At 40.7% G+C, this 26,468-nt stretch overlaps 1 protein-coding gene across 8 annotated transcripts in view; it reads left to right on the top strand.

The window, feature by feature from the left end:
- LOC139772826 (uncharacterized) overlaps positions 1–22,929 on the top strand; it is a 203,622-nt gene extending 180,693 nt beyond the window's left edge. For 3 of the 8 annotated variants that reach the window (XM_071706754.1, XM_071706753.1, XM_071706755.1), the window contains 3 exons: positions 5,383–5,537; positions 5,824–10,794; positions 10,987–12,511. In XM_071706754.1, coding sequence (XP_071562855.1) covers positions 5,383–5,537; positions 5,824–10,794; positions 10,987–11,874 — 6,014 coding nt within the window. In that variant the 3' untranslated portion in view covers positions 11,875–12,511. Of the gene's footprint in view, positions 1–5,382; positions 5,538–5,823; positions 10,795–10,986; positions 12,512–12,960; positions 13,109–15,568; positions 15,869–16,975 lie in introns of those variants that run through there. The other 5 variants (XM_071706758.1, XM_071706756.1, XM_071706760.1 and 2 more) reach the window with 5 other exon arrangements.
- The last annotated feature ends 3,539 nt before the right edge of the window (positions 22,930–26,468 follow it).

Below are 26,468 nucleotides of genomic sequence, written 5' to 3'. Positions count from 1 at the left end.
ACATTCGTTTTCATAATCCCGACGACTTCGACAGGTCAAATTCTATCGCGCAAACTCTCTCGCACACATACATACACACGTCGCGGAACTTTCTCTATCGATCCGGCGTATTAACAAAGTTTTCTGTCAAGTCGGACGTCGAACCGGCGCCATAATCGCCGAGACGTTTATTCACCGTCGCGCGGGAACACGTGCCAACTTTTATTGGAGGAAGACCAAAAGTTTTTCCACCCCGTCAAGTGAGCCGTGATCATTAGGGAAAAAAGTCGACGGTGGAAGAAGGACGACGAAATTGCGGCATTAGCGAAGTCGGTTCACTCACTCCCCTCCTCATCCTCCGACTCTTTCTTCGTTTTCTCCCCCTTCCGCTTTCGAATCGTCCTTCGCCCGCCACGTTGGCATTAAAGCTCGAGAGAAGCGCGACGGAGGGCGGAAAACGGGGTGCAGGCAGGGAGGAATGATGTATCACCGTAGCCGCCAAACTCTCCACCGAATTTCATTACCAAATCCCATAACCGACGTATCCCATCCCGCCGTTGCTTCTTTTCTCACTCCCCCCCTCTGTCCCAACCCACCCCCTTCCTTTTTCCCTTACTTTCCGCGCCGTTAATTAAGCGGCTGTTGCAGGACGCGACGGACGCTTTCCCGGCGTACCTCTACCTCTACCTGTACTCCAAATTGCGTCGGCTAGAAATTATAATCCGCTTGTAGATTGAAAGCCGAGCGCGGCCGTGTCGGCGACCAACGGTTATTAAACTTTCACCCTGCGCACGTCGTAACTGCGCGCGTTTTAATATTATTCGCAGCGGGGCTGGAAACGCTTCGATGTCGAATTACTCGAAAATACAACGCGAAAATGATATATTTAGAGCATAAATATGATATAAAAAATATTAATTAGTATATTACAAAATCATAGACTAATGTTATAGATTTTTATTTGCAATTGTGATTTACTAATCCCAATCCAAGTATAGTGTGTTGCTCTACGACAACGAACGTTTTCGATAATAAAAATAAATCGATTCGCTCGCAAATAGATTAGCACGATGCATTCCATTGCACATGGGCGCACTCGTGCGCAGCGTCGCGCGTCGCAGGGAGGCTAGTAGTTTCGCGCTTGCATCTGGAAATCTGGAGCTGAAGTTTAACTCGAGTTTACGGCCGGTGTGCGAGGTAGGATAATACGTATACGTCGGTGGCGGTGTTTTTATGGGACTTTATAGGGTCGTTTTAACATCGACGCGCGCGCTCGCGCCGCTTCGATTCCAATTCTCCGGTGATATAAAACGACACGCTCTGGATGGTAGGGTTGGCTTTTTCCCCGACTTTCTCTTCTCTCTGGCGCGCCGTCAGGGGTTGCTCGCATTCGGGTTCGCGCGCTCTGCGCAAATACACACACATACATACATCCCACGACAGGGGAAAAGAACGGCAAAGGGAATAAGTGGAGAGGCTCGAATGAATCTTTATCGGCGAACGTCGAGCTCCAAGTTTTCATAACGCGTTCACTTCCCGCTGGGAGCCGATTTAATTCCCCCTTTTTCTGATTTTCAGTTTGACTTTGCCGGCTTAAGAGGAAGGGTCTTCGCTTACGTACGATGGATTATATTACCGCGCTGGGAGTAGGAATGATTGAACGTCTGTTTCAGTTTTATCGGTCACGAGAGCAAAGTGGAAATCGCAATTATTCGAAGCAATTTGCCGACGTATAAGTTTTACAACACGTTAATTGCCTTACTAGCTTTTTCCAAATATAATGTTAAAATACCCAACTTTTATACATAACTATTTGTATGGGTACTAAATAAAATTTTTGATAGAGTTGATTAGAGAATTGTTTGCGGTGATTTAAAATGCTTTTTATTATTTCATCAACTCTTTTTCTATACATTTAGTTAATGACAAGTAACATTTTAAACGGAATATTTTCACTATGTATATCGCGAGGTAAAATGTAGTCGGTTGTTCAATGCTTAATTAGGATAATTAAGTCCCCAACCTCATTACCCGATTGGAAATGTCAATAGGCGCGTTTAACGAGAATCATCACGCGTCATGCAATTGTTCAACCGATTGTAATGCCAATCCAAATCTAGGGCGCGGTTTACGCGATCTTTTATCGTCCTAAATAATTTTCTCCGTAAACAGTTTCCCCCGGAGCTCGATCGATCACTTTTGTCCTCGACGTAGTACGCGGCAGTTACGACGACATCCCGAGAGCACTGAGAAGCGATTTTACGGGCGACGAACTCTAATTCCCCCCCTGTGCGACAGCCACCCTCTATCGGATTTTCGTTGCAGGTGGTAAACTTTAAAAATTCCTTCGGTGGATTTCGCTGCACGCGAGTCTGTTTGTTTTCGTTGCCCATTGAGGATATCGTGTCGTGTAAACAGATTAACATCGCCCGCCTGACGGGCGGTCGGTCTATTGGGCTCGTATTCTTTTCTGAAGACTTTCTGTTTACATAGGATGTTCCTGCGAGAAATAATCTTCTGTTAAGGAAGTAAGTATAGGGGTGAAACGTAGTAAACACAGCCCACCCCAAGCAAGCTGGAAAGGCAAATCTCGGTTAATGAGATATACACAATTTAAGACATTGTATAAATCAAATGAGGAAATGAAGAGGGAGAGAGACCTCGTACAAGTTTTATTAGCGGATAAAGAATTAATACGAATTAGTCCGATTGCATCAAGAAAGAATAAATCTCAGGATATTTCCTGTCGGCTATATTCGTCGTGGCGATTCGACGCGACCATCTTAGACCAATCGGCCGGTTGTACCTTCTTATCGCGATCAATAAAGTTCCGGGTAGAGGAAAGAATCCGTTCTCCCTTCGCTGCCTGTGACGACGATGACGACGACGATGATGACGAGAACGAGAATGTTACCGCGACCGGGTGCGGCTGATGGTGGAGATGGGAGATGGCGATGGTGGTGGATACAAGAGGAAGAAGAGTGAAAGAAGCCAGGCTATAGCCCTGGTGGAGTTGCTGGGGAGGGAGACCCCCCCTACGGTGGTGGTAGACACGGAGTTGATAAGGGTTAATTTCGTACGAGAGGAGAGGCGAGCCATGGTCGCGCGCAGACAGGGGGAGAACGGAGGTAGCCTTGCGGTCCAACAACTGCGTCCGATTGTGATTCTTGCGCCTGCCCCGGGAGTGACGTTCGTTGCCTCGGTGGAGAGTCCTTATTCTTCTCTCTGTTTCTCCCTCGGGCCACCCTTGCACCCACTTCCGTCGGTTGGTCGCGCAAGCGCATTTCGACCCCGTTCCGCTCAGTCCGCATCAACGCCTTGGCGTAACGTAACGGCGTGATCCCGACGGGATTTTTATGCTCGCATTGAAGAGAGTCATTTCGCGAGACTGGAGTTAAAGCTCGCAAACGTAGACTCGCGACGCTCGTCTACGTCTACTCTTATAGACGTAGTTACAACGCCGACGATGCCATCAGCGTTCGTTCTCGATGATGCTGCGTCAGTGAGACCGATAGGGAGTGGATCTATCCCGCGATCATACGAATATCACCTTTACAGGTGCGTTTGATTTTAGCTCGAGCGGTATTAAGTGAGAATTTCAAGGATTTAGAATCCTCTTTTTGTAAATGTGCGTCACATATATTTCCTTGCAATGTCATTAAAATGCTTCGACAATTGCAGTTCTTAAAATTTACCTGTACTACGTTTAAATCTTTCCTTCTGCTGTGAGTGGTAATAAAATGCCTATAATTTAATATACTTTAAAAATCCAAAGTTTCAATAGAGAAATTTATTACTTTTAATTGGGATAACGAGAGAACAGATAGAGTCCATATAAATTGAGTTGAAATAAATTTGATCGTTTGTTACAAGCAAAGTCAGCAACGAATGCCCTAACGTGCTTAAGTGAGTAAGGTGGCGTTTGGAAACAGCCGCAAACGACGAACTACATCTTCCAATTACTACGTCGCCCTCTTTCACCGGGGTTTAACGACGAGAACGTTTATTGCTCGAGCCATTGACTGCAGGCATTCCAAGTAGACGGGGAGACTTTACGCGTTCGCGCGAAAACCCCGGAAGCCACAAAATGGATCCAAAGATTTTACGCAAATCTACCGTTCTCCCTCTTGAAAATCGGGTTAAACTACCGTCGTCAGGACGGACAAGTTGCCTTACTGCCATCGTAGATTCATTACTACCCACCCCCCCCACACCCCTCTCTTTTGCTTTCGCTTCTCATCGTTTTCATGCTTCTCCCTCTTCGTCGAGAATTATCCGGCTCCCTCTTTCTCGCCTCAATCGGCGCGCACGGAGAATAATTATCCTCTGTAGGCTTACAGATAAAAGATCCCCTTTGCCTATCGTCCCGCTGAATACCTTATCCCTCCTGCTTCTAACACGTCTCGTAAATCACGGTAATTCGGAAGTGTCGATGGCCCTTGCGGTAGTTCTTCGTGAATATGCAAGATAATAGGGTTTCAAAAGCATTATAAATCTAGTTTTGTTTTAAAAATCTTTTAGAAATTAGACATTTTTTTGCTATTCCGGTTTTTGTATCATTTCATATTTTTGTTTTATTTCATTACGTACAATATTTATCAGTGTACATTAATGCTAATATTATATGATATATATTTTCGTTCTGTATTCAACTTTGTTATCGCGCAATTTATTATTCATCGAATGATAATGTAAATATCTATCTTATAAAAGTTTAATGTAGTTCTTAGAACTTTTCTGGGATAAGATATATGATTTATTTATATTTAGATTATTAATACATTAACAATATTATTTTCTGCTATTACAAATTGCTTTTTTATTATATATGATGAGTTTATATAATTTAAATTATCTGATCTGTTGCAACAAGAATAATGACTCATTGTAATAATTAAAATTTTTTGTTATACGTGAAAAATGTTTAATATTGCTCGTATGCTATAATATTGCTTTAAATATTTAACAAGTTAATTACATTGGCTGATTTAGTATTCTGTAACGCTTCTTGATCTATTACCGACAATATTTTCATTTCGCGAAAGATATTTTCCGGAATGATAATGAGACCGAAGGAAAGGTCGGCGTTTCAAAAAGCACGGGGAGTTAAAGCACGGAAATGTCGGGCTAAATACGATTTAACCTTGCGGCAGGATTTCAAATGGAACACTTGCTTCATTAAGAAGCTTGGAACGTCGTCTGAATAATAAGCGAGAAAGCCAGCGGCGCGGGATTAGGGCGAATAAGTCGTATTTTAATTTCTACAGCGCCGAGGACTTATCGTCTTCCACAATTGCGCTCCGGACGGGGAAAGCCTTTGTCGATTCAATTTCAAATAGATGCCGGCGAATCGAAGGTAATTGGATTCCGGTTTATTAAGAGATACTTTATTGGCGTGCGCAGATGGTCTCAGCAAGAAGAAGAAGAGGAAACTAGCAGGCATAGGTGGCATTTATTCCGGCGTCTCGGTTTCGCAACTTCTGGCACAACGGGAGAGAGCTATTGCCGCGGTTGCGGCATCTGGAGTTCAAGGTTCACCGGTGCCTAATGGATCGCAGGTAATTGAGTCGTAGCTTTAATTGAATCGCAAATTACCAATCTCCTTCTTAAGTCGGGAGTTGTGTTTTTTGCCGAGTGTTTTACACAATATTAAACATTACATGGTAATCTTATATTATATAATATATTACAGAAATTACGCAACTAAAAGATTTATATTTTACTCGGTTTCTAACAAAGAATTATTCAATTTTAATATAAGTTACTAGATATCTAGTAAACTAATGTATATTTTTATTTATATATTATTAACATTTATTTAATTTAGATTTATTTGATTTTTAGGTATGGCCGATTACGATCCCGAATCTGCAAGTTCAGCAGAACGGACAACAAATCTGTCATCAGTCTTTAAGTTCGCCTTCCCAGAATCATGACGTGAGCAGTTGTGCAAGAAATCCTCAGCAGAGGCTAAATCAACATAATATGTCGGGCATGCTGATGGGCAATCCGTTGATTATGAATCAGCAGGGTACAAATTTCAATAATATGACTCAACAGCAACAGCAGCTTTTACAACAGCAACATCAACAGCTTATTCTACAACAGCAACAGCAGCAGCAACAGCAACAGCTCATCCAGCAGCATATCTCGCAGCAGCAGCAACAATCGCAGCAGTTGTTGCCACATCAGCAGCAGCTGCAACATATGCAAATTTTACAACAGCAACAACAACAGGAGCAACAACATCAGAACACCGTAGTAAATCAATTAGCGCAACAGCAGGCTCCTCATTATATTAATCAACTAAATCAGCAGTCGTTACATGTAATGCAACAGCAGCAGCAGCATTTGAATCAGCAACAGCAACAACAACAGCAACAGCAGCAGCAGCAGCAACAACAACAACAACAGATGCACTTGCAACAAATCCAAAAACACAATATGCAACAACAACAGCATTTAGCTCAGGAAGTGGATCAACAACAGTCAGCGAATTACAATACTCAACATTCTGTTGAGAATTATGTGCATCACATGCAGTCGTCACAAGTGCCGAATCAAACCGCCCTCCATCCGCAATTGCATCAGCTTCATCAACACCAAATGCAACCACAACAGTCACAACAGAATCAGCACGTTATGCAATCTCAGTCGACGGATCACTTCCAGATGCAGATTCAGCAGCAACTGCAACAACAGCAGCAGCAGCAACAGCAGCAACAGCAAATGTCGCAGGTGTGCATCCAGCCGCAATATTCGAACCAACAATTGAATCATCACTCCGTAGATATTATGCAGCAGCAAACTGGTTCTGCCGTCATGACCAATATCAATGCTATTGACATTCAGAATAGGCATAATCGAGCACCATCAGTTGATGAAGATCTAAATGCGAAACAGTTACAACAACAACAGCAGCAGCAACAACTTTTGTTACATAATCATTCGATGCAGCGACATCATGTGGTCCAAAATGGCGGTTTGCCAAATAATCATGAAAATGTTCAACGGATGTACACTCAGAATCAAGTACAATATCCGGCAAGAAATTTCGATCCTTCAAAGGGGACGAATACAGATGCTAAGATGGGACATCAACAGCAGTTTCTGTCCAATCACACGGGACGAAGCCCGAACACCAGTCACGCTGTTGAGGTGCAGCAGTCTGGTATGGGACCAAACGGGCAGCCCGGCAATATGCATTTCAACAACAGAACACCACCGTGGCAACAAAATCGTGCCGCGGTTGCATCCCATCAACCGTCCGTCACAGTTCAGAACATTACCTGCAATTCGTTTGACCGTGTACCACCGCTACATCATCACATTCCACAGCCTTCCAATTGGACGGATGAGACCGGACGGAAAAAGGCAAAGTCGAATAAAATAACAGTGAAGAAACAGCGACAGTATGGAGTTGCAGAGTTATCGAGAACGAACAATACATTGGAACATTCGACACCGAGTCCAGTAGATGAATTCACTGAGAATCAGCAAAATAATGGTCAGATAGGTTCAACGTTCAATAGCAGCGGTCCTTCGTTCCTAGAGGATCCCAGTGGGTACCTCGCTCAGCAAACGGCGCTGTTAAACAGCACGATATCGAGACAGACCGGTGTCAGTAGTTCTCAAGTGAGCATGTTGAATAATAATTCGAAAGCATCGTCTCAGAACAGTCACGGCATGCATGTGCCTAACACCTATATTCCTCAACCAAAGCCTTCCTCTATCGCCAGTCCTACGAGTACCTCGTCATTTGCTTCCGTAAAAAATCACGCGACCTCGCCAGTTGTTGTACACAGTAGTATGACGCCGACATCAAGCAGTGGCACGGATTCCGAGAGCAGTCCATGTCAAGGCTGCGTCACCAGCGCCGATACACAGTCCTACATTCAGGATCAGTATAAGCAGCAGATGCAGCGACAGTACCTGATGCACACGGATCAGCGCGAAGATCCTGTTACATCGTCGACGTTCGGCGAGCGATATCAAACGAATAATCAACCGCAAGCTGATTCTAGACCTATACAAGGCGGTACTGTGAGCACCAGTCATGGATCTCCCATCGGCACGAATAGTCCAGCTAATTCGGACACGCCAGCAGCTTCGACGCCTGGAATTTCACAACCGGCGACCCCGCAGAGTCTCATTTCGTCGCAGCCGGCGACACCACATAGTTATTCGCAACCGCCGACACCTCATTCGCACGTCTCGGGCCAAATGCCATCGCAAACACTAACTCCACAAGCGCAACAGCAGCTGTCACAATCCCTAATCGGTGGCAGTATCCAAGAACAAAGATCGGAGACTCCTAGTTCTGGCACGATGAGTTCCAGTGGTATTCCACCTAGTACTTCGCCGTCACAGACGTCCTCCTCTGTGTCGGAAAATTTAACATCACAAGTAAAACGGCAAATAACAAGGCAAAATTCTCTAGATGGCTATCAACCTCACCCACACACCGTCAATGCTGTCTCCAGGATACCCATGAACACTTTTGGAGGAACGTCATCCGTGATAACAACTATGGCAAGCGGTCATACAGTTAGCAGTAATACAATTACATCTGTGTTAGCTGGAAGGGCGAATACAGCCACTGTTTCCATAAACACACCATCTGCGATACCGAATCCCGCTATACCCAGTCTTCTGCCGAATAAGCCACAGCATCAGACACAATCTACGGTATTGACGAATGTGCCGGGCACTCCAGTTACGACTCACTCCTCTATTTCACTTAGTCAATCTTCGACGATGAGCGTGTCTAAATCACCCCTCGAGATGGTTCAGAGCGTTGTTAGCAGCATACAAGTACCTCAAACGAGTACAAACTCATCGTTACAGCCACAAATGCAGCAACAGCAGCATCATCAACCACAACAGCAACAACATCCACAAGCCAATGTTCAAGTTCACAACGTTCTCACTTCAGGAGGTATATTGAAACATCCTGCTGGATCAACGCTACCACCTGGTCATATATTGGTGTCCAGTGGTGGTCAACTCATAATGGCGAGTACTGGATCGGCTATTAATGGCGTAATGGCGCCTCCTCCACCGAAAATCATCTCCAATGCCAATTCTATGCCACCATTGTCGGTATCGCCGATGGTAACCAGCGTGACCGGAGCCGTCAGTCAAGTAATCCCTGCGGTGGGTGTAGCCCAGCAAGTGATAGGGCAACCTACAGTGCTCGTCAATACTATTCAGACTCCGGTGTTGATTCAACCTGGTGTAATGACGATGGACAGCATAGGACAGAACGTGCAGATACCACATCTGACGGTTGCCACTGGTAACGTCATACAAAACACTCAGTCTATCATTGACGCAAATCAGGACGTGTCCAGAACGGTCGGTGCCAATCAAGGCATGACGGTGAATCGACAACCGGCGCTATTATCGCCGGAATCGGCGATGACCAAGAAAAAGGCATACAAGAAACGAAAAGCGAATCCACAAACCGTGGCGTCAATGCTACACATTGCCTCGTCCCAGCAAAACGCTGGTATGTTGATGCAGTCGCAATCAAACTTCGCTCAGCAAAACTTTCAGACTCACGGCATAGGCGGACCCATGCTCCAGGCGTTAACTATCGTGCCTGGTAAAGGCGGGGCACCAGCGCAGCTTGTGATGAACGGTCAGACCGGCGCAGCGTCCGCGCAATTTAACACTCAGCAAATAATCACAAATCCTCAACCAGCTCAACAGATAAATCTTCTTCAACCGGTGAATTTATTGAACGGCACAACCGGGATGGTTCAGAATTTCCCTACTATCCAACAATTTATCGTGCCTGGTTTGGGTAGCATGGTAATGTCTGCAGACGGAACGGCCACGTTATTGCAGGATACGGGTAACATCGGGATGCAACTTCAGATACAGAATGTCAATGGCCAGAACGTGTTGACACCGGTACAAAGCCACGGTGGAATATTCAATCCGAGTCAAAGCATATTAGCTGCCGGTCCAGCTGGCATGGTTATAAGAGCGCCGCAAGCAACCGGTGGAAAGATAATTCAACAACACAGTCCAGGAGCGCAGTTTCTTTCACCGAATAGCGGCCAGTTCTTAGTGAACGGTACAACATCCTTCGGGAATCAACTGAGCCCGATAGTGGCCAATGTAAGTCCGAATCAGCAAGTGACATTCAACACCTCGCAAGTGAGACCACCAAACATGCAAGGTCAACAGGAGTTCATACAAATGAATGGACAAACGCTTATGGTACCTTGCGCAACCGCACAGAACATTGCCGTCTCTTCAGCATCAAATCAACAGAACACAACTTTTGTTCAACAGAACACGACGATCGTACAGCAGCAGACGACCATGGTTTCGAACAATCAGATACCAAATTTTCAAAACGCAGCTTCTAACGGCGGACAAACAGTCGATCCTTCTTTAAATCTCGACCATAATCAGTCATACATCCTAAGTTCCGGTATGATTCAGGGTAAAGCGGCGTCATCCTCTCCGAAGAGCGGCGTAAATTCGCCGTCGTCTGATCAGAATGTCGAACAGCAGCAATACGTGCTCGCTAGTAGTAGCACGACCGTCGTGGAGAAAACGGGTCAACAAAATGAACAGCACAGCCCATTGATGGCAAGGCATTCTGTATCGACGCAAACCGCAGGGAACCAAACGAACGTTGCGCAATCGGCGATGATGCGGCAAGGATCTCCTCCCGACACGACCACCCATAGTCCAGGAAACAGTCAGAGATCCAACAGCCCGGCCGTGGACACTACTACACACGGTGCAGCCTCGCCAGCGCCTCCGATTACTGCTAGACATCACTCGTCGTCCACGGTAAAGAATAATTTGAAGCAAAAGTAGTTTATTCAATTATATTTGAAACATATATTTCATCTCTTAGTAAGAAAAAGAAAAATATTTAATTTTTTTTTATATTTTTGACATTGCAGCTTAAAATGTAAGAGTCTTGTTCGATAAAGAAATAATTATATTCATTAATTTGTATATCATGCAATTTATTTTCAGCCTATGGTTCATTGCGTGTCGAGCAGCGAACCGGACTCGGGCGACACGCAGGTGGCGTCGGAGGATTGGAGAATGCAGGGTATCGCTACCAAGGAGATTACGTTGAATCAACCGAGTCTACACGGAAAGACCTATGTAGAGTCAACAGTAACAACTGGGATCCAGGTTGGTACCCACGTAGAGCAGGTCAACCGTCATCTAACTGTAATAGACATGCACCAGCCGGCTGATACGACACACCCAGAAAACACATACGCTGACTCACAGGAGCATATGGACACATCATCACCAAATCATTCCATTAATTCAGACACAATGGACCACTCTACCGTGGAAGATCAACTAAACGTCAGTAAAGAAATGACGGACGTTTCCTATTCGGAGATCGAGGTCAATCCGTTGCCAATTATAGGTCACGGTCATTACCAGCCAATCCTTTATCATGGCCAGCACTATGTCCCCAATGCGAATGTTTATCGACAGCAAGCCTTAGTGCCAGACCACGCTCATTACACCATGCCGCAAATTAATGGCAAATTTAATGACAAATCGTGCGTCGATAGCAATCGCGTTGGTAATCAAATGGTGCAGCATGTCATGGAGCAAGACGAGATCGAGCAAAATTCCGAAGAAAAATCATTGGAAAGGCCAAATACCGGTGTTTCTTATTGTCCGCAGAATGTTGACTATCCACAAAAATTCGTTGGCATCGGGCCATCCGGCTTGTATCCACATTTGTATAATTATAGGTCTGACCCTAATAGTATTGCTGTTGTTAATTACACACCTAATAAGCAAGCCTACATTAATCCATATGTTTACAATCAATTCATATATGCGCAAGATGACGATGACGCTGAGGAGAGTGACTCGTCGTCGGATGAGTAGTCGCATCTTTCTTTTCGCGCGGGCTATAAAATTAATGGATATTAAGACAAACAAGATAACTAGGCTTTGTATTACATCCATTTTACGGCTGTTTATTAACTGTCAAGGGAAAGGGATAGTTTTTGGAGTATTTTTGAAGTGTGCTGAAGTGATCTGAAGTGTTATTTTATGCCGATTATTGATTTTTAAGTACAGGGGGATTTTATTGTTCCAACGGAACCTGTGTTTTAAAGCCGACAAACAATTGACGAGCACAGTTTACTAGGTTGGAAATTTGTGTACTTGGAAATACACAGAAATATTATTAGACTACCAATATCCAGCTTGGACCGTAAATGGCATTTTCTTCTCAAATTAATTGATTTTGTAAATTGAATTGAAACCGATACCAGTGGCATTATTAGGTTGCGATCGGTTTATACTCGGTAATATTAAGTTTGTAATTAGTTTGTATTTAATAATTTTTACATCCGCGCTGTGGCGTGAGAGCGCATACGTTGGTTTATTCGCAGCGTTATTATTTAAATCGTACATTATTGCAATAATGTAATTGTATTATTAATCGTGTGTTGATCGGATTAATCAGGAAATTACTCCTTTTTATATAATAACGAAAAAATAAATTTTTACTAAAGTATCTTCTGATAAAAGTTATATGATTTTAAACATATACCTGATTCAAAATTACCTTGCAACATAAGCATGCGTAAACAGAGTTTGAGTTTGTCTCTTTTGGTATCATTATCGTTTGCATGTATCGATGAATTAAATTTGTCGCGTGATTCCTGCATTAAAAAGCATCGGAGACAAAAGATCAGGATATTATAGCTTTCGAATCTTCCGATTAATCTTTTTTTCTTTTTATTTATTTTTTCGTTCTTTTTTTACTTTTCTGTAAATTAGAATTTTGCAAAACGCTCTTGTCTCCTATGCTCGGTCGGGTGAAACTGTAAAGTTTTTGTGGAACGGAATTTAAGTGAAAAAGAGAGAAAAGATAATACATATCGGCATTGAATGATACACTGAAATGATATTAGCATGCGATTGGTAGGCTTGTGCCTGAGTTGATCGAGTTGTATTTGACAGATCTATACGTCAGAGACGTTGAAGCAAGCCGAAGGTGTGGTGAGCACGGTGAGGTGCGAGGGCAGGGAACATGCCCTCGGCCGCGGAATCAAGCGAAAGCTGGACTCCATCCATTCCATGCATTCTACTCTGCATGAAGACCAAGATGGTCAGTATTGTATGGTACTCTTAGTCGTTAATCATATAAAAGTAGTCCCGCTTAGTAGTAAAAATATTCTACGAAGAAACTTTGATAACGACCGGCGAGAAAAGAAGTAACATGGATTTTTACGAACGGTATGCAGGCTTTCAAAATTGTTAATAAAATAATACACTAGGATTAATATTTCCATATATTTTGAAAAGAAAAATATTTGTTTTTAAACTTTATGATTTAATGGCAAACATTAAACTAGTAAGCAAGTTATTTATTTTAGTTAAGTATTTAGTTAAATAAAATATAATATTTTATTTAATTAAATATTTTATTTTGATACATGTATCGTAAAAAAGTTTCTTTGGCAGGATATCTTTTATTAGTTGCTATTTATGACTACGAGAAACGTGAAGCATCGTTCGTTGCATTGCTGATTTATACTGATTTCTTCTTCATCCATGACAGAAAAACGATGGTTCTCGTTGTTCTTTGTCATTAAATAATTATCGTATGAATGTTATTGTTAAGAGTGCTTCAATTACAATTTCGCCTTCAGTAAAATCTGTAATTTAGAGACGTGCTTATAAATTATAGAATCATCGGCATTATCTAACTTGGCTTGCTGCTTCAATCGAAAATCATGTATGCTATTATTTTTCCTGCTCTAGTAGCTCACTTATTAATTTATTATATCACTTGTGTATGTGCATGCTTGGTAACGTCATCGCATGATGAAGTATACGCTTGTCGCATTGCAATTGCTTCGGTAAAGCTTTTTTGCAATATTCGGGATCTTGCGCGCGAATTGGCCGCAAGAGTGGGCTGAAAAATCGCTTCCCCTTTCATATCGAGATTTTAAGCCGGAAGAATGCACAATTTTGTGCAAATCGAGCAGTCGAAGCTGAATTCTTCAGATCAGTCTATGATATCGACTTATTCGTTGTAACGTCGCATTATTAACCACATTAACGAGAAGGCGAGGAGAGCAGGTAAGTGGCGTCAATACTAAATGGAAAAGAGACCTTTCGTTCATCATGTACGAGTCTCCAACGAGTCGCTTGCGAAAATAAAGAAATAATTTCGACATTTGTACATAAATGTTTTCGATGGTTCCTTTTTTTTTGCGTTTACTAATTGGCTGTCAGGTTTGTTAATACCATTACCTTCGCAATTACATTCTCATCTGAGTGGCCAAGGGCTTGAATCATACGTTCATTTCGGAAGGGGTGTGGCTCACTACCGTGTGTTATTTCGACGTACCTTGTACATATACACCCTCATGTTTTGCGTACAGCATGTGCATATTCCCAAGGACGCAGGTTTTTTCCGAATTATTCCGCAGCGATTGGGATTGTTTACAATTGAAATAATGAAATATAAATGTGAGATTAGTCAGGTATAATAATGAAATAATGAAAGTTGGAACAGCGCAGAAAATCCAATTGTTCCATTATTAAAGGGGATTATATTCAAAATTGAATAAATTACCATAAAATGTATATCTTTTTTTATCCAACGAAATCAAGAACAATAGAGCTTATAATGTATTACAACTTGAAAATCTGGTTTCTATAAATATCAATTCGTTCGAACGATATGTACAGACATATGAAGAGATCTCGCGAACAAATTATGGAGAAGGGAATTATAGAACGAGCAACATTTATTCGACAAAATCATTGCATGTGCTCGAACCATCTGATATTTCATTCTGCCTCTGATCTCGCCTACCACCATTGAATGAAGCTACTAATCATTTTTAACGAGCACACACATGCGAGCAAGAAGCACATTGTTGCGATACTACTGGACAAGTAGTTGAACCATCAGTTTCGAACATCCCTCTGCAATACGCACCATAAGCATACCGGAACGTTTTGCTGTTATGCGTTGCACATTTTACTCGAGATCGATACAGATGTATGAGATGGAAATTACGCGGTGTCGTGTCATGTCTATATTTATATTCACATGTTTTGTACAGTAAAGTTGAGCCATTTCTAACAATAAGTGACAAAAATTCCGTTGATCGTTTCGGCCATAATAAACTTGTAGATAATTGTGCCAAGTATATTTATAATACATACTATAAGTTCAACGCTTTAAAGCATTACATTATTCTTTGTACGTAACGATCTTTGTAAGACGATTCATGTAAAATTAAAAAGTGAGTTCTGTGCGCAATAATGCATACCAGATTCATCGAAATAAATTGTTCTTGTTATCTTGTTAATTAATTGTGATAACAAAAGATACACAATTTATTTTTTAATAAGAAATATTGATATTATAATATTTTTAGAGTTGATTATTAATTAATCCATTTTGTAATCTTTACATTTTTCAAAATTTCAAAATTACACGACTTCATGACTGTTTTCTATCTAATATGTCTGTACAAAAAAAAAATGTTTTTTTTTTCGGAGATGGGCTTTCTTTATGTTATCTTCTTTTCAATTTCGCGGAAATCAGCCGAGATCATAAAAGTCTGAAAAACACCGTACCTTCTTTGGAACCTTCAGTAGCAGAGACAAAGGACGTAGACGACGGGAACCAATGGAAACTGATGGTCGGTGACCTAGTGTGGGGCGCAGCAAGAGGAAGTCCGGCCTGGCCGGGAAAAGTCGAGTCTTTGGGCCCCCCGGGTACTATGACGGTTTGGGTTCGGTGGTACGGGGGCGGGGGCGGTCGCACCCAAGTCGATGTCAAGGCTCTCAAGTCCCTCTCCGAAGGCCTCGAGGCGCATCACCGCGCCCGTAAAAAGTTTAGGAAGTGAGTCAGCCACCCCGACAGGGATGAACTATCGAAAGATGAGAGCCTCTTAGAGACGTCTCGTTGCCTTAATAGATATCGCGTTAACGCAAAAATGTATCGAGGGGGAAATAGAACGGGAGATGCTTGAGTATGTTTTTTTTTATATTATATATTATTTTATCTCTTTTCTACGTCCGGCATTCGAACCTAGAACTGTGACACAGGCACGTTAACTTATTCTTTTATTTAGCGTTATTAAATGTTATAAAGTGGAGTTGCACAATGTCGCTTTCCTGGGGCTGCGTAAGATGCACGTGATTGTTATATAAATTTCAATTTACTAGTATAAATTAATTATACTATTTTTTTTAAAGAGGAATAAATAAAGAGCGATAAATGCTATAAATGCACGAAGTAGATCTCCGTGAATTTGATACAAGATATCCACTTTTTTTATCGCATTATGCGGTGGAAGTAAGAGAAAGGTCCACGAACGTTTTACAGAATCTCTCAATAATGAATTAATTTCTAATGGGAGTAAATCTCTTTACAGAAGAGTTCTTGTTAATGATCGTGACCGTATAGCATTTATTAGCAAGCCAACAGCCAATTAAATCTATCCCGCATAGCTTATTGCATAGCTGCGGTTCAATATTCTTCCTGTTAACTTGCCAAAGAATACTGATACTTTTATGTGCTGGACATTACTATGTTAAGTGGTTTTACTCCAATCTCAGCCATCTTTCTTTTCTCATTCCCCTTTCTCTGTATCTGTATTAAATATGTAGCTCTGGTTTTATAACACGCGACGATAGGTGATCGCGCAGATAAGTGTTAAAAACATTTAATTCGTAAAATTTTTCTTAAGAAAAAATATACATATATACATTTTTCTATATGCAATTAGTTTATGCAATTTTTTTTCGTCAAGAAAGTATCGTCAATTATTGTCTAGCTATTTTTCGTCTGATAATTGATTTATTGGTGCTTGACTGAATCTGTTAGTCGCGATTTGTTCAGCTTTTAGATTTTTCTTGCTCTGATCGGGATCGAATCGCACGCGCGATCGCCAGTAATCATCTGTACTAACTGTACGATTTTCTCGTTCCTCCCCTATTTTTCTAGAAGTCGTAAATTGAATATGCAATTGGAAAACGCAATACAAGAGGCGATGGCGGAACTGGACAAGATAACAGAAGCCTCCAGCGACCAGAAAGATATCAAAAAGTCGTCCAAGGTGACATCGCTGCCGGCAACCAGCTCGAAGGGTATCAATGGCGCCGGCAGATCGGAAGCCAAGAGGTCATCGAAGAGGGCCGTGGCCACTGTGGACCATGCCAAAGCCGAACAGAAACATTGTCGGTGATCCGTGTCGATCACGATTGTTTAGCGAACATCCGCGATCGACAACTCTCGCCTGTCGTAAATCGCAAAGTGTCGACGATCTTCGCGCAGAAATGTAATTAGCCAGCTCTTTCAGTTTAATAAATTATTAACAACAAATCTACACGAATTACACGTCCCACAAATTTACCGATACATTTCCGTTCGCTTCAATCGACAACTATTAATCACAATCGCGACCATACGTAGCGGTTGTGGCGTGCGGGCACAATTTAGTGCAGCTGTGACGTGGATTCTATTACATGTAACGAATCTAACGTGACAGATGAGGTCGAATCTATTGGTGCAGAAATATGTGATGCTACGATGCTATGTTAATATAATACGAATGATATAAAAGGGAATCACCCTAAGCACGACACACTGTATCTCAGTGATCGCTGTGATCTGCTGCATCCGAATAGTCAAGATTCCTTGGAATCATCACGAGGGTTTAATCTTCGAGCAAAATGTACAATTTTATCCCTACATGTTAAAATTCTTTCTCATAACTTAATCAATACGCTTTGGGACGTTCTGATAAAATGGAGCGTCTTTGAGAATAATCAAAAGGCTCGTATATGATTTTATTAGATCGAAAAAAGAATTTTTGATTTCTTGGATGCAGAAGCGACGGCCACGGAGAACGTCGCGTTAAATATAGAGCTATATTACGATACTGGCAAGCGTTTTTTTGTGTGTGTAAATTTATCGACATGAAGCCTAAGCAACCGTAGCATCTGATGCAACATCTTTAGCGTATTCTCTTTGTAACAAACGACATCCGTTTTTAATAGAGAAACGGTCAGGCATGTAAAATTGCAATTGCAAATAATCAATAGCGACATACAGGAAACACTACGGCCGATTCACCAAAAAATAGGCCTACGGCATGCATCCTTAGATTATCTACCCTAACAGATGTGTATGTAACCACAGAAAGTAAGTAGAAAAACGATAGCTTCTCACAGGCGTTTCTAAATTGGTAGAAGGAAAGATTACCGTTATCACACAGATGAATAATTTGTCATACAATTATTTTACTCGACGAACGATTCCTTTAATGAGATAACACGAAGGACGACGTTTGGTACGCAAACTTTCTACGATAATATGTATATTAATACGATCTCCCGGTTACTACGCGCGATTTTTACTATTTACACGTGCAATTGGGGAGGCATGGATGTTTCCCGAAAATATGTACTCGCCCACGTATTCGGGCGATCGTAAACAAACGTGTATAGTTTTAAAAAGATATTTTTGCGAACGAACCTTCATTACACTATCCGTAGAGAATAATGCATTTTTTTAGAAGGCTATACACAATGTATGGATCATTGTTTTACTGTGACGATGTCGTGCTACAGGCTCGTTGAAACATTTTAAACTTATATGATCCGCGCGATCATTTTCTTAAACGATGTTCTTCGAATGACGTAAACTTGGAACACGCTGTGACTAAATAATACCCGATTTAATATACTGTAGCAATCAGAAACCGCTGCAAAGTTCGGCATCCGGTGTTTTTAACAAGTAACGACACAAGCGCGATTGTTCTTTAATGATGTTTTAAATTAATTTATATGTTTTTCAGAACATACAACAAATTTCGAGATTCCTAGATCGTTCTGAAAAATCATATTAATTAGGTGAATTCAAATGAAATGAAACTTTCGAAATAAGGGTTAAAATATACTATCGATTTAGAATTCCTTGGAAAGAATGGCTCTACAATTAAACATTACGTTTATGTTTCGTCTGTAAGAATTGTCTTGTAAATATATACTTTAATTGCGACTTGATGCCGCATTGATTTGGTGATTATATTTCTCTAAATTGCACTTATGCAGAATTTAATCGTAATTTCAAGAATAAGAACGTCGACGAACAATGAGTTCGAAGGTATTTACATTTACATCATCGTGGTAACTTCGGCGCGTTCGGAAACATATGATAGACAATAAAGAAGATGCAAGTATCAAAAAAGATCGCGCGATTCTTGATTTACGTTTTCCGCGACTAACGATCCGAATTTCTTTGAATCACGCATTAATTATCGCGTATATCCTGATCGGTGTTGAGAAAATTTTGTTAGAAACGCACCGGCTGCATAATACTTAACAATACGGGTCCGCGTACAGATTTTTTAGTGTTATATTATACGCTGTAAATATGTCAACTACGACGATAACATACCGTCATAATAACGAATATAACTCAGTTGTAAGGAAGGCCAACATAAAACAACTAGTTTACGTACGAATAAATTATCGTTCGCAGAAACGCGACGAGTCTGTAAGCGCATATTTGCTTCTGAGATTAAAAAACGGAGCTACTCTTATATCAAAAGATAACTGCTTGATGTCACCGTATATTTGCGGGAAACCACAGACCATTCACGAAGACGGGTTTTTCTGCAAGCAAAATCTTGTCTAAACCGTATCGTTCTGTCTTTTCGTGAAGCAGGAAGTTGCCTGAGTCATATCTTTTCCTTTGTGACGCATATATAAGATTTTTAGGAGAAGACTATGAGAAAATATTTTTCAACATATTTACGAAGCTTAAATATAGAATATTTACCTTTGCTATATCTTTTCTGTGATTTAAGGTACGTTCTACGTAACGTTATAAAACGAGGAGCATAATTAGTTGAATTTTTCCACGTGATCGTGACTTAGGCCACTTTCATCATCACAAATATCGATGATGTAGACGATGTAAAGCTCGTGGAGATTTTACGAGCGGTTTTCCCCCCAGTGCGCGTCTCTACTTAAGGACAATTATATCAAAGTAAATCAAAAATTCGCGATATCACATATTACTCGCTAAGTTTCACAAAAAAAAAAAATCTTCGACAGAGGAGAATCGCTTCCCGTGACACGGTTCGTAGCATTTCATCGTGACCAAGCGCGTTGCAATGCAACGTTTCATTTGATGAATGGCGAAAGACATATCACCGGCCGCGAATGACAATTCTTCGAAATCTACACGTTTTCAGTGAAGCATACTGTGCGAAAACAAAGATGAGAGAGAAGGATAATAGGGAGAATTTAAGAATATGGCAAATGGCTGTACACACACCCTCAAGCGTCGTCTACAATGGCAGCAGGAGTATACAGTAAGACGTAAGCGGTAAGTTATTGACTAATGGGATTTTTACAATTCAAGAATAATCGACTGTGGTTGGTCAATAGCTTACTGCTTACGTCTTACTGCATACTCCTGCTGCCATTGTAGACGACGCTTTACACACACATACGCACACATTCACAAACATACACTACGGGACCGTTTAAAGTTAAGACATTTCTAATTTAATCCGATATCTCCTTCGTCTCGAATAACCCGTGCTCGAATAGTCGAGGGCCGTTTTTACAAAACTCAACAATTACAAGAATTTCCAATTTTTCACGTTATATTAATTGTTTGTTCTGTGATTCACATGGCAATTTAGTTACTTACGTGCAACATACAATTTTCAATTTCTCAGCAACACGTATGTCTACAATACGCACGAGATAACGCGTTTTGATTATCGTTACGTGAAAAAGTTTTCTACAATCACTTCTTCCAACAAGTGCACACTTACGGAAGTAAGACGGTACGACGGTATCATCAGAAAGTTTGTAGCGTTGTGGATGTTGACTTTTGGAAGAACGGTCCTCACAATTCGGCGCGTGGGTCTTCGCTAGTTCTTTCTCCTCTGGGATCGATGTTGAGAACCAGTTTGCCGAGAGCATTTTCTCCTCGCTCTCTCGGGCGTGCAACGCGAGAGTGACCGTAGTTTAAAAACCAGTGAAAACTTACCTCAGTGACATATACGCAAGAATCAAACGTCTTAAAAAGAATCGAGAGTATATACTGTAGTGCCGATGTCCTTTGTATATTTTCCATGATATTGTAAATAGATATACATATATATACACGCCTTATTGATAATCACGCCGTGCGATAAACGGTCGACTCGGGGCACGATTGTTTAATGCTAAACGCAAATGTCGGCGGACGGTATCAATTAGGTACACGAGCCGTCGAGCGAACGATGTCGGGCGTGTGTGTAATAATGCATCTCCATCAACAGCGAAAATTGTGGCTTCTAATTATTTGACACGTCATAACGCGCGGAAAGTGAGAAGAGATACTTATAGGGCTATTTTATAAGAACATTCTTTACGGGTCGTTACATGACGTAAGTAGAGTACGTTTAATACACGCCACACGTTTTTATACAACATGAAAGTAAAATGGGAGAAATAGTTCTTAAACCACGATATACATATGTTCTACGCAACTGTGTCCTGTCTTTGACGCGCTCTGTTATTTTTACCATTTCTTTCCTTCATGTCGCGAAGAAATTTTACTTCAGCTCAGAGATATAGGAATAAATCTTTTACGGGCGTATACTTCTTCCTCGATGGCTCAGTCAGCTCGACACCGTAAATTTAACGAAAGGCCTACATCGTCGGAAAACCCGTGTGCGTCGCGTCGACTGGACGAGATGAGTTTGTTAGAATAACGAAGAATTACGGCGTACCGTAAGGAGTACAGTTGACGGTTTAATCGGACGGAAGACTATTAGGCGCGCACGGCGAATCTTTTGGAGAATTATATATACTGAGAGTTATTGGAGCGTGAGTGAGATTCACGAGATTTTCGGCAGATATTTATTGCTCTATTATTATTTATCAAAAGTAGAGAGTATTTACGGAGCGGTTTCGTTCGCTTGTTGTGTTTTGAGAGAGATATAACGAGGAAACGCGAGCGTGCGGGCGCATTTTTTGTCCCCTGTAACGGAATGTACAGTATGCATGTGCGTGCAAAAAGTGTATATGGTACGGAAGAATGTGCATGCGCGAAAGAATCGTGATGAAAAACGAAGGAGCAAGTGAGGAACGGAATCCTCTTAGCGAACGAATGCGATTGCAAGCGGTAACCAAAAAGGAGAAAAGGAGATGGGACAGTTTTTCTTGGTAGCGACAAACGACTTATCGTGATCGCATTACAAATTTATGAGAAATACGACCGAATGCACTTTCGATGTATAATATAAATATTATTGCAGATAACATAGCTATATACGTATTATATCAATTATCAGTGGTATTACACAGTAAGAGATGATAATTTTATATTTACGAGAGACAGAGAGAGAGAGAGAGAGAGAGAGAGAGAGAGACAGAAATGAATGAATGAGTCGCTTATGAGAGAAAGAGAGAGAGGGGGAGAGATCGTTAAATTAAATGAGTGTAATATACAATGTACGATGAAACTCCTCCTCCTGCCCGATTTTTCCTCCCCCAAGCCCTGCACCCGAATTCCATGCTAGGACGAATTAGCTAAAGGCTACCCTATTTAACACTTGGCATAATATTTATATATAAATATAAATATATAAATATGAATATATATAAATATATAAATATAAATATAAATATAAATATAAATACATATATATACATACATGAGAGATAGAGAACATAAAGTAAAAAAATTGGATAGTCTCGGGGAGGGCAATATTTGCCGGACCCGAGGAAAAGTATGAAGCTATGTGATCCACTACTACTAGTAGCTTTTAGCTGTAAAGACTTATACTTTATTTTGTAAATTTTGTTTATACAATGTTTGATCGTTCACGCATAATACTATTGTATGTGAAACTAAGTTAATAAATCATTAACATGTGAAGTGTTGAATCTTGTGTAGTCCATTTCGTCGACAACTTATACATAAGTAAGCTTCTTCTCCCTTTTTTAAAATTAAATTTAAATAAAAAGACGGTATTATATTATAAAGATGGTATACTTTGCAAGTAGTTGATTATTCATATCTTATTTTTCGATAAAAGTTTTCAATGTAATTAATTCGATGACGTCTTTCCTGCCTGATAAGATTTACAATTTAATAATCCTTCTCTATTTAATTTTTTATATAAAATTTTATACACTTTCCTGTTTTCATACAGTTATTAGTTTTATAAATATAGTTAGTTTTACAATAAACAGGAAAAGGTATCGCCATCTAGTGAAGGGTAGTCAAACTCACAGGGGGTTGATTCGGATAATCGATTCATATTAAGTTTCGAATTACTATTGTGATAGAAAAATTTATAATTTGACGTAATATTTAAATGGAATTGAAATATATTATTAATAAAAATATTAATAAAAGTATACTACGCTTTCAATATTTTTTATCGATTTTAAACGGAAAAGTGGAAGGAAAGTTGCCGACGCAGCATCCCTCAGGAGCAACAGCCTTTTTAAGATAGATGTCGGGTATAATGTTTACTTGATAGAGGGATGGTATAGAATATTCAAAAACTTTAATTTTGATAATAAAAATAGATTTTTATGGATATACATATAGAAAAATCCTTTCTATATAAAAAGACTACAGAATATTTCTTTTGTCAATTTTAATTTATTATTGCTACTAATTTGAAAGTTACGATGTAATTAAATTTTAGCAGCGTTTTATGCGAAGAAATATTCTATTCTTTGACGAGAGAAAGAGGTAAGTAGTTAAATAAAATATATCATTTTTATCAGTCTTATTTTCTTATAGGCTGCACACAGGGGGAGGACGAGAATAGAATTACGGTACAATTTTACAGTTCACTGGAACAAAAAAGGCGCCTACGTCGAATTAAGGGACGCTTAGGAAAGTTATGAACGCCAGAAATGGCGCCGTTTCACCGTCACTCTCGGCCGGAAGGTAGCTTCAATTGGCAAATAATACATACGCACATTGATTCTCAATTGAATGGTATCGGGGATTTACGATCCGTCTCCCGTGAAATTTCTCTCGCATCTGGTTATCGTTCTCGCGCGCCCATATCGGCAGCTCTTAAATCGCACGGCGTCTAGGATATAAGGGTAAATCGCTCGCGTATTCAGAAAAGAAAAACGCGCCGGGCCCGAGATTGTCTGCGTGAACCTGACGGGTATATGGATCGGCACTGAAACGGCGTCGCGTCGCGTCGCGTCGCCTTGCCTCGCCTCGTCTCGCCTCGCAGGCGTAGCGTCGCGACGCAGAAGCTGGTTCTGAGGTACGCGAAACGAGACGCGTTCCGTCGCTTATTTCCCTCTCGAGAACGTGCCCGAGCGTGTATTCGTATATTCCGAATACATCGATATGCACGGATGTGTCTCGGCCTGGTCTTATACCGGTCTTATTTGGTCGACTTTTCAAGGATAGAGAAACCTCCAGTGCAGGGAGGGTAATTACTCCATAATTACGAAATAAGTTCTATCTCCGCTGTAGATACAGCGAAAGGGGTTAATCGACAGTATCAAAATTAGATAATCGGCAATAATCGGCTTTCCCTCTCGATTTGACCCAACGTGGTTCCGTATTTTGAAATCTCTGCTTTACCTATGTAGTAAAGTGCGATCTTGAAAGCATCGACCCGGCGGATGCATAATATTCAAGATTTTTGACATGATAGTTCGTTACGAAATTGCAAATAGCCTTTTTGGGTCCCAGATGGGTATCAGAAACTCCGCTGAAACGGGGTCAAAATTGAGCCTCGTGCCCACTAAGGTCGTCCCTGCTTATACCCATAACGTATGGTACGTACGATCGATGGCTCACTCATCCGGCGCTAAAAGGGTTAATGATGCCTGCCATGCGTAAATGGCGCTCATGGCACCGGACAAATGAAACATAATGAGCGAATCGCACACGGCGGTACGTACCGAACGATCGTGAGATTCGTAATAATGCCCTATCGGGGACCGGCTCTATTGTACAGGCACGCCATGCCGAGGGCGTGAAATCGTACAATACGATTAGCAGCCTCGTTGTGTCCCACTCGCGCACATACGTGATGCCTCGGGAGAGTAATAGGGAGTTTTTGCGATCCTTTGAACGCTTTGGAGTGCTTTGGTAAAAATCTATCTCAAATACGATAAACCCGTCTTGATAATTTTATTATATTTCATATATCTAGTTTTAGTCCTTATAGATAAAAAGATCTTTTCAATATGCTGTCAGTTTTAGTCTACGAAATAGCTTAGCTCTAACAGTAAAGGTGCTCATTAACACCTTTAATTTGCCTCTTTTGATATTAATTAGAGAAGAGTAAGCAGTTAAAATTGCTAGTTGATCGATTTTGAATTAAAGGCGGCGAGAAGACTTCATTTCTTTCCGTTTGAGTTAATTCTGAACTTACGTTATATTAGCAACACGTGTGACTTGACGTCCTGTTAGCGTTTATCGTATCCGATACATGCTGCCGCATGTAAAGTGTCTATTTCCGCGCGAAACCGACACGGAATAATTCGCATGTACGTTATCGAGGAGTATCGATTCACCAGCTTGTTTCCGCAGATACGTGCGGATACGGGCAAAGACGCGAAGACGAGTAAAAAACGCTATTTTAATATGTGCTATTTTAATATAAGTGGCAGAGAAAGTCTCTTTATTTTGAAATGTTCAAGCGCGTTCCGCCTGTAAATCGCCCTTCCATTAAAGCGATCGTATGATTAGATAAAGTATTCACGAAAGAGGAAATCGATGAGAGCTTCAGTCCGTGGGAGTTGAAATATTCTGGCCTAATATAACTCCCGCGAGCTCTTGAATTCTTGCCGTATGATTGGTTGAAATATGAATGAAGCTCATACAGTATTCCTCGTGTAGATCGAGGAATCTTTCTCTTCGCAATCACAATGGCCCGAAAGCGTCGGGGTATGAGATTAATTAGGAAAGTTAATTCTGAATTAGGAAAGTTAATTCCTCACAAATTTTTACCTCTTGAAATAATTGTCACTTTCAACAATATAACGACATAAATTAATATTAATTATTCTTATCATATAATGACACAAGTTAGTAAGTTAATTATTCTTACTATTTATTACTGAATAATAGCATTTCAGGGATAATTTAATTCATTATCAATCTTATTTCAATATCACATTTATTTCTTTTCTCTCGAAATATCGAAAATTGGCTATATCGCGATATAATAAAACAAATTTTGATTACTTCTTGAGATTTATCATATATCTGTAGATTTATATAATCGAGAAATTAAGGCAATCTGTACTGATTAGTATTTTTACATTATCAGATTGTCGTGTAATTTTCACGGTAATTAACATTCCATTTACTCTATAATTAATGTTCCATTATTAAACACAGCTAGAATTATATTAAATTATCTGTTCCATTCGCGCTAACACCAAACGATTTGCTACCGGCTGCACAGGACGAAAACGAACATTGCAGA

This window comes from Temnothorax nylanderi, unplaced genomic scaffold, assembly GCF_030848795.1.
Source record: "Temnothorax nylanderi isolate EJ_2023f unplaced genomic scaffold, tnyl_v1.0 TNYL_tig0054_pilon, whole genome shotgun sequence".
In the NCBI taxonomy this organism is placed as follows: domain Eukaryota; kingdom Metazoa; phylum Arthropoda; class Insecta; order Hymenoptera; family Formicidae; genus Temnothorax; species Temnothorax nylanderi.
The sequence above is the reverse complement of the archived record's forward strand: the minus strand, read 5'-3'. Positions and strand labels throughout refer to the sequence as shown.